The sequence below is a fragment of the Bemisia tabaci genome, chromosome 3 (assembly GCF_918797505.1).
Source record: "Bemisia tabaci chromosome 3, PGI_BMITA_v3".
NCBI classification, from domain to species: domain Eukaryota; kingdom Metazoa; phylum Arthropoda; class Insecta; order Hemiptera; family Aleyrodidae; genus Bemisia; species Bemisia tabaci.
The window spans coordinates 22,677,648-22,686,639 of NC_092795.1; the positions used below are offsets into that span (position 1 = coordinate 22,677,648).

The window sequence follows — 8,992 nt, forward strand, 5'->3', positions numbered from 1 at the left end:
TTGTTTTGTTGCTTACAACACTAATGAAAAATGTGAAAATGTTTTAGTCCAAAACGATCGATTTACTTTTCAGTATCAAAGGATTCACAGAATATATCGATGGTGAAAATGTAAAATTGCGTATCTCAGTTGCGATGCGTTTCAAAATCGCCGCTACTAGTACATTTTCAAAAAAAAAAAACCGAAACGACATCATGACTTAAAGTTTTCGCAAAACTTTCTTCATGAAGAGAGGCAAAATCACTAACATTTTCAAAAAAGGCGTTTGGTGATTTTCCAAGTCGAAAATGAAGTATGACAGGAAGTCTGCAACGCCGTAAACCGAGATACGCATTTCTGCAGTTTCACCACCGATATGTCTGACAGCGTGGGTTTACGGTTAAATAGTGCTATGTACTTAAAGTGAAAACTTGCGTCATATGTTACCCAAGTCTTGGGTACAATTCTGACGATATTTTTTAACAGGAAAACTTATGCCGCAATTGATAAGGTGACTATAAGAGACTACGCATTTGAAATAGTCGAATGGTAGTTATTTTTACTATCAGGGATGAATCGAAGTTTTTTCTCTGCGTGCGTAGAACGACTGAAAAAGCATATCTCTTGCTTTGCCACATTGTAATCGTTAGGTGGGAAAGCCCTCATCGAAAGCGAGAAAGTGATTTTCAAAAAGCAGAGAAGTGGGATTTTTTTGGTCTTGCTCCCTTGACTTGATCCATTTGACAAAAAAAGAAAAAAGAAACACTGATTGTGAGTCTCAGCAGAATTCGATGATATGTATTAACCCGTGCATGTGGAAAACAGTTTTTTACGTGCCTTTTCATCTTGAAAGGAGCGTGTTTCTAGAGAAAAAACGTAGATTTTCCGGTGCACCAGTTAGTAAATGGCGTACACATTAAAAATATTTTTCAGAAAATTCCGTTATAAATCTGAGAGACAGGAAAATTTTCAAGGTTGCTATATAAAATTTATCATGAATTTTTAGCTGCCAGGTCCAGGTCCGGCTGTCCCGGCTGTTTTTCTTCAGCAATCATCTGTTTTCGTGACCCCGAAAACACCTTTCTGGGAATGGAGAAACACGATTTCCCTGAATATCTAACGTAATGTGATGTAAAAAGACGGTTCTCATTTCTGAACTCAGGGCAAAAGGAAACATCATGCATGAACATTTTCAGAATGTAAAATAGAGATGTTGACTGGTTGGAAAAAAAAAACACGTTCCTCAGTTAAAAATATGCGAAGAAAATACTTTCAAAGGCGCGGATATGTACGATCAAATTTGGTTAAAACTAGCGACGGGATCTTTTTTGACAGAATGGATAAAGTTTAGGGGGTAACACCACAGAGTACTTGGCGTCGTCCTATTTGGGTGTCTCAGCATTGACGTTTATTCTAAATCAAAAGTGTATACTGTTTATGCCTTTGCTCTCGGATTCAATTGCTTTTTTGTGTTCTTAGCTGGCTTTTAGCGCCCCTGGAATTGAAATTTCGATTCTTTTCATGTCTGTGAACAGGTCCGTTCACTTTTCTGTTCGTTGCATTTTTCGGAGTACTTGCCAAAGAATCATCTTCGAAAAAAAAGGAGCCCGAGGTGACAGAGCCGTGCCACACAATTCAGTTCCAAAGGGGCGATATCCTTTCAACACCCAATTTAGGGTAAAACACATTATTTATATGACTAATGAGTCTTATCAGATTGGCATGCCTTTTCCAGAGCATTACTTTAATTTGAATACCAGAGGCAAAGTCTCAGAGGATATCTTACATAGAATGAATGATGGGATAATGAAATCTCAAGATTGTTGATGAGTAATTACTTTACATTATACTAGCATGCTAAGGATAAATGCTACATGAACATCAGCTGAATTCTGGCAAAATTTTCTGAGTAAAAAATATATTTTTTAAGAGAGTCATTTATGAATATTGATTGTCGTTCTTTTTTAATGACCCTAAATTTAATCGTGAGAGAACTCTTTAGAAAATTGGGAGGAAAATAATCAAGTTTCCCTTAAAATTGGTGATTTATCAAAATAAAATTGGCACAATTTGAGCTCTTTTACGGTTTCCTTTCTTAGCAAGGCAGTATAAACTTAAATACATAAATTATGAACATTAAAATCCAGCTCGGTGTTTCAACATAATGTACTGATAGCGTAGAAGTAAAAGGGGAGGTGTTGATCTGCGCAAACGCAGGAGGCCTAAATCGTAGGAATCTTCGGTTTTCTATGAAAGTCCTCTCTAGCATCCCTTGAGCAAAAAATGGTGACTTTTTACCATAAAAATGTTGACGTCAAAAAGTGGATGATAGGAGAGTTTCAAACCAAGGTTGACAAATTGCAGTGCTCCACATAAGGAAAAATGTGTTAAAACGCAATTCTGCGAATCATGGAGTAGATTTTACTCGGAGCCAATGACCTTTTACTATTTTTTTCTTACGGCATTATCATGTTCCGAACGTTATACGTCAAACATGCACTTAAAGTTCACGTTCAGTGCTGAGTGTGGAAGATGAGAAAGCCTCAGCTTTTTGCGTAGGGGGACGTAGTTCCAATCTGAATATGTCACATGTGTTAAGGATATAGTTTACTTCCGTTAGGATAGGCAACTTATAGCGAATTCTTTAATAGGAAAAAAGCGACTTCGATCAGTCAGATTCAGTTAAACATTATGAGATTTGAAAGTAACAGGAGTTTAACACAAATTGATACTCTTTTTTTTAAAGTCTCAAGAAAAGATACCCATATCTTTCACAGAATAGACCTCATTTTGTACTTTTAATATTTTATCAAGGAAACTAGATGTACGGTAAAACCGGAGTAGGCCTTTCGGATTCCTGCTCCATCATCCGTTTAAAGAATGGGAGTTCATACATAAGATGCTACAAGCTGGTTCTTTATCCATCTGAATCGCTCCGAACAGTTCTTCATTGTCCGGATGGACTACCAGAAAATTTGCCAGGAAATACAATTTAACTTAAGAAATAAAAATTTTCCTAAGGAGTGATGGGATGAAATTCGCATGACTCACATAGCCTTCATCCTGCGTACTTTACTTCATTCTTATATTTAAGGACTACCTTCATATGCTAGACCTAAAAACTGCTGATGATAGAGCAAAACTCTGAGGGAGATCCTCTCGTATTATGACATATCGTATCAGTTTCATTGTTAAAATATTATGCGTACGAAGCAAAGACTACTTCAGAAAAAAGTGAGTTTTTTTCGAATTTAACAAGAAAATTCAACTTTTACTTTTCAAAATTTATAATAATTGACTGAAATAGCTTCCGAGTGAATATTGCAAATTGAAAGGCAACATATAGTGGACAGGAGATGTACTTTTTGAGTTGTATCAAAGTGTTTCTCGGTTGAGTTTTGCGCATAAATATCTGCCATACTGTAGCATGATAGGATCCTCGGGAATTCTGAATAAATCACCTAAAATTCAGAAATTATGAATTAATCGATCGACGATTCAATAAATATCATCGACGTTCACACCATGATTAACCATTGCCTCAAATGTTTCAAAATGAATACATAGAGTACATAGAGTCGTAATGTAAATGGGAGAGCTGGCGCCACGTTCTGCTCGACAAGTTCCGAGCACGGTGTGTGCCTAGCTTCGGTCACTTTTTCGATACATGTTCGATCCAAAATGGCACTGTGAAATATGTGGTATTCCTTTCTTATTTGTTCACATCGGATGGCCGGGCACTCGTGTATCGAAAACTATCGATCATGTATCGAAAAAGTGACCCGGCGTCGTGCAAGAGTCTCGGAATTCGGGATCTGGAACATGCTTAAAAGTGGCGGCAGCTATCCCACTTACATTACAGTACTATATCGGGAGAGCACGGACAGCTCGAAATATATAGCTCTTAGGGCCCAAAAGGGTAGGTAACCTTTGAAAAACGAAAAATGTCACTGTCAATCTTCAGACTCCAATATCAAACGAAAATGGCCAAGAAAATTCATAAGAAGCATTCTTCCGCAAAAATGAGTAAGTTTATGCAAAAACCAGGTCAAATACATGCTTTACCAACGACAGTTCCCAACAATTGTGATTATAAATCACTCTGGTTAACTTGAAATCATAGATTGCCTACCCTTTTGGGGTCTAAGAGCTCCATCACCTAACCTCAAAATTTTCGACGTGTCCATACCAAAGACATAAAGACGGAGTGGTCGTATCTAAAAGCACGGGGAAAAAGTGAAGCCTGGTTTGGCGCTGCGTGCTTGTGTGAGTGTGTAAATGAGCGCGGGAATCCATGGCGGCAAACGGAAATTTGATTTGAACTTGTCCTCTTAATTTTTCCATATTTCTTCTTCGAAACGTATTTTAAATGCCTAAAACGAATATATTAAGTAAGTTGGGACTGCGTCCTATTGTATTACACCTACTCTTGCTTGGTAATAGGCAGTAATCTCAGATAAAGTTAGTTTTTCTTCTGCTCATGGTGGTTCTGCAGGTTCAAACAGGTCGTTACAGTTCTAGATGACCGTTACTCCCAAATGAAATTAATCGGTCGACGACGGACCAAAGCTAACCTAAAGTTAAAGAAATATGAGTGGGTAAGTGAATTTGGGCAAAAATCAACCTAGAATACTTTTTTTCCGCAATTATTTTATTCAGTTCCCGCCCTACATTTGAATTCAAACTTGTCCCGATTTCGCCGCCAATCCTCTAGCCAATAGTGGAGGTGGTTGAAAAGAAGCTTCATTTTTTGCTTTTAGCCCTCCGTCTTTATGTCTTTGGTCCATACTCTCCCTGTATCAAAGACATAAAGACGGAGTGCTCGTATCTAAAAGCACGGGGAAAAAGTGAAGCCTGGTTTGGCGCTGGGTGTTTGTGTGAGTGTGTAAATGAGCGCGGGAATCCATGGCGGCAAACGGAAATTTGATTTGAACTTGTCCTCTTGATTTTTCCACATTTCTTCTTCGAAACGTATTTTAAATGCCTAAAACGAATATATTAAGAAAGTTGGGACTGCGTCCTACTATAATACACCTACTTTTGCTAAGTAACAGGCAGTAATCTCAGATAAAGTTAGTTTTACTTCTGCTCATGGTGGTTCTGCAGGTTCAAACAGGCCGTTACAGTCGTTGATGACCGTTACTCCAAAATGAAATTAATCGCTCGACGACGGACCAAAACTAACCTAAAGTTATAAAAATGTGAGTGTGTAAGTGAATTTCGGCAAAAATCAACCTAAAATACTTTGTTTCCGCAATTTTATTAAGTTCCCGCCCTACATTTGAATTTCAAACTTGTCCCGATTTCGCCGCCAATCCTCTAGCCAATAGCAGAGGAAGTAGAGGTGATTGAAGAGAAGCTTCATTTTTTGCTTTTTGCGCTCCGTCTTTATGTCTTTGCCCTGTATAGGTACTCTAACTTACCTTACTACTCTATGCATTCTATGAATGAATATTACTGGTTTTCTCTCAACGTTAATACTCACATAATACACGAGTCATAGTACTCGTCAACTTATTTATTTACCGATATTTCAGGAACATTCAGAATGCATGGATTCAGCCGCGGCACTGGTTCTACGCCGTGTCGAACAGAGAACTGTGGCACGTAGCTGCGGATAGGAATCTGCTGAGGCAAAGAGGTTTTCCCGGCTACGTCACGGCAGCGCACTTTTCTAAAGAGCGGTTGTGTACGATACGACGGCGAGGTGAGGGCCGACCCAACACAGGCGATTCAGGACTCCTGCTCGCGCGGAGGATGAGGAGCATCCCCCTGTATTTCGATTTCCCGGGGTAAGCATGACCGCACTTTTAGAACCGCAATGGAGCCATTGACGGATCCAGCAAATTGGCAACATTGCTTTTTCTCTATTTAAACCTATGAGAATGTATCGATTCTTGAAGGGACCCGGTGCTCGGACAAAAAACGATTATTTAACATAGGTTCAAATTGAGGAAATTCTGTGTTGCCAAATTGCCGGATCCGCTCCTGAATGGCGCTCTTGTAGGTGGGCCGACGTTTCCGCGCAAAATTTCCGATTTTGACATTTCCGCGCACAATCAGCCAGTATAATTTTATTTTCGGCACGATTGGGCAGCAGCGCGCATATAATTGTATCGTGTTTCTCTTAATCCAAGCACAAAAATAAAATACAAATTCGAAGAATTAGAAAGAAACACGGAGACAAGAAACCCTCCACTAATTTCCTGGCCATGGTGGAAGCTTAAAAGCTTAAAAGCTTTCGGGACTTCAGCATTTTACTGTTGACCTACCTACATGGTTGATGTTCAACAACGGGTTGGCAGTTTCGTTTTGCAAACAAGCCGAAAATGGCCGAAGTTTGGGAAACTTGTTCGGCTCATGACGTCACCCGAAGCTCATCATCTACCATGTAGGTAAGTCAACAGCCGAAATTAGGGTGATGACTGTTGCTCCCTTATAATTGGACGTATTTCTATCAAACAGACCTATGTGGAGGTGAGAAATATGGGGTATGCTCGTTAGTTCTCTGGCCATAAGAGTGAATGAGAATATTAAAGCGCCAGTGACGTCAGCGGCAATGAAAAAGCCTCCGCGTCACGTCGTCGTCTTCGTCGGGGGGCATTAACTCATGAGCCCTGTCCACAAGGCTCTCTTGCCATGCCCGCGGCTCATGAGTTCCGCATTCAGTTGGCACATAGGTCTGTTTGATAGAATGTAAAATCCCGCTTTTCCAATTCTTCAAAAGGAACCACGCCCACTTTTACATTGCTTCTTATGCAGATTTCTAGAGCACACCCCATATTCCTCACCTGCACATAGGTCTGTTTGGTAGAAATACGTCCAATTGTCCATAAGGAACTGTTGATTTCCCAAAAGTAAAAGCTTCCACCTGTCACCAAGAGGCCAGTTGAGGGTCTCTTGTCTCTGGGGAAACATTTCACTAACCTATTGTTCATCGGAGATCGCTAAATTTTTTGTAAAATATAACGACGTAAGTTTTTTCATGATTCAATGGCAAGGAAACTCTTGTAACTTCATGTAACTCGTGCGGGAAATGTTTTGCTTAGGCATTTGACTTGATCTCTGATTTGAATATTTGCCTTTGACGTCACGTCAATCGTGCATGGATAGGATGGTACATTATGGGTTATAGATTCTCTGATTATACGTTTATTATCCCCAGGAATCTAGCAGCCGGTACTAGATTTCCATCATGAGTCATGATTCGTCGCGTTTACCAGCCGTTTGATAAGAACCGTCAGAATTCTAGTACTAGTTACTAGATATCATAGGGATTATATAATCATTTCTCAGGAATAAAATAACCATTCTGCCGTGCTAAGGGAGAACGCCGTATCAGTATTTAAAAGTTGCCATATTTCCTTGGATAATTTTTTTTTTTTTAAAGAAAAGTTGCGAATATTTTTTCTTGAAATTTTCAGGAAATTCAGGTGAAATTGCGAACGAAATTATCTGAATAATTGGAGGGAAAATATTCACAAGTTTACCAGGAAATTCGTGTTTCATCAAAAATAATTTGGCAACGTCTGAAGGTTCATACGGCTTTTTTCCTAAGCACGGCAGATCGGCATTCTGTTTATCCTTATGTCGCTGAGTATAAAGAACCAAATATAACCCGATTAACATGCCTCGCGTATTCGATTGCGATACCTCCAGGTGCAACTGCCATCACTACGTGGACTACATCGCCTACGGCGAGACCTATGGCAGCTGGTCTACGTGGCACTACCTCCCGGCTAGCAGCTACTGTCCCGTCCATAACAAGTTCACCGTCGAAACGGACGTCCTATCGAGTGACTTCAAGCTCGCCCGGAAGAGCAAAAATGGGACACTCGAGTACCTGGAGTGGCCTACGGACTGGACCCAGGAGAAGATGAAAGCGGAGTTGGCCAACAGTCACTGCTGTCCACAACCTGTGCGAGACGCGACGGGCGTCCTCAAGAGGATGGGCAGTAGGGCCTGGTCCTTCACGAACCTCGCCCGCCTCACCTCGAAGAAGGACTGGTTGCCCGACCGCCAGGATTCCCTGAAGGAACGTCAGGACTCACGCCTCGCACGCTTAGGTTCCTTCGACGAACATCACGAGCCATCGAGCAAACGAACGGCCTCGTTCAAGGAAGGCCAACCTTCGCTCCAACGAACGGCCTCGTTCAAGGAAGGCCAGCCTTCGCTCAAACGTACGGATTCGGACAAAGAACGCGAGGTTGCGTACAGCAAAGGACTTCAGTCGTGGGTTAAGAAAGGTTACTCGTTCAAGGAAGGCAAGGGCTGGATTAAAGGAGGCAAAAGTTTGCTTAGCAAAGGCCTCAGCCGGGCTAAGGATGGGCTAGGCTCCTTTAAGGAAGGTTTAGTCGCGATCAAGGGGAAGAAGGGTTCGCCCAAAGAGGATCAGCAGTCTGATGCTGAAATTTAGGCCAGCATAAGAATCGAAAATCGATAAATTATACAGCGCAGATGGGGCTATGTCTTGTGTCTTGTATTCTTGCCGAAAAAGGCAGTTAAAGTTTAAACAATCAGGCTGCAGAGCTGAGGAATTCTCGGCGGAATATTTTGGAAGGGAGGAGGTTGCGCATGAAAATATTCATTCTTGTTGTGCTTTTTTTCTCAAAGCAGGGTCAGAAAACACCCTGTGTGCCACATTGTTATGTACTTGTATGGTAAAATCGATCGATGTTCAGACCGTTTAGGCTCTTAATTTTACTAGTGATATCAACGGTAAAATGAAAGAAAATACTATTATCAGGATGTCGCAGAATTTAGAAAATGAAGCTGACATTTCCCTGATTTCCCTGTCACATTTTCGTAAAATTCCCTGACAATTAACGATAAAAGCCAGATGGGTGAAAATACATAGTTTGAAATAGTTTTCACGCAAAATCTGTTGTTCGAAACGTTGAACCCAATATATAAAGCAAGCAAAGTTGACCTGAAAAATTTTCCTTGACATTTCCCGGTTCCTGACTGTGGCAACCCTGTTAGATTATACGAAATTCAAAGTTTCTACTTTGAA

The 8,992-nt window shown here is 40.6% G+C and overlaps 1 protein-coding gene across 1 annotated transcript; it reads left to right on the plus strand.

The window, feature by feature from the left end:
- Positions 1 to 1,358: 1,358 nt before the first annotated feature.
- LOC140224156 (uncharacterized) lies at positions 1,359 to 8,992 on the plus strand. The gene is made up of 3 exons (XM_072297588.1): positions 1,359 to 1,656; positions 5,517 to 5,771; positions 7,639 to 8,992. The coding sequence occupies exons 2-3, from the start codon at positions 5,737 to 5,739 to the stop codon at positions 8,393 to 8,395; spliced, it is 792 nt and encodes a 263-aa protein (XP_072153689.1). The 5' UTR covers positions 1,359 to 1,656; positions 5,517 to 5,736; the 3' UTR covers positions 8,396 to 8,992.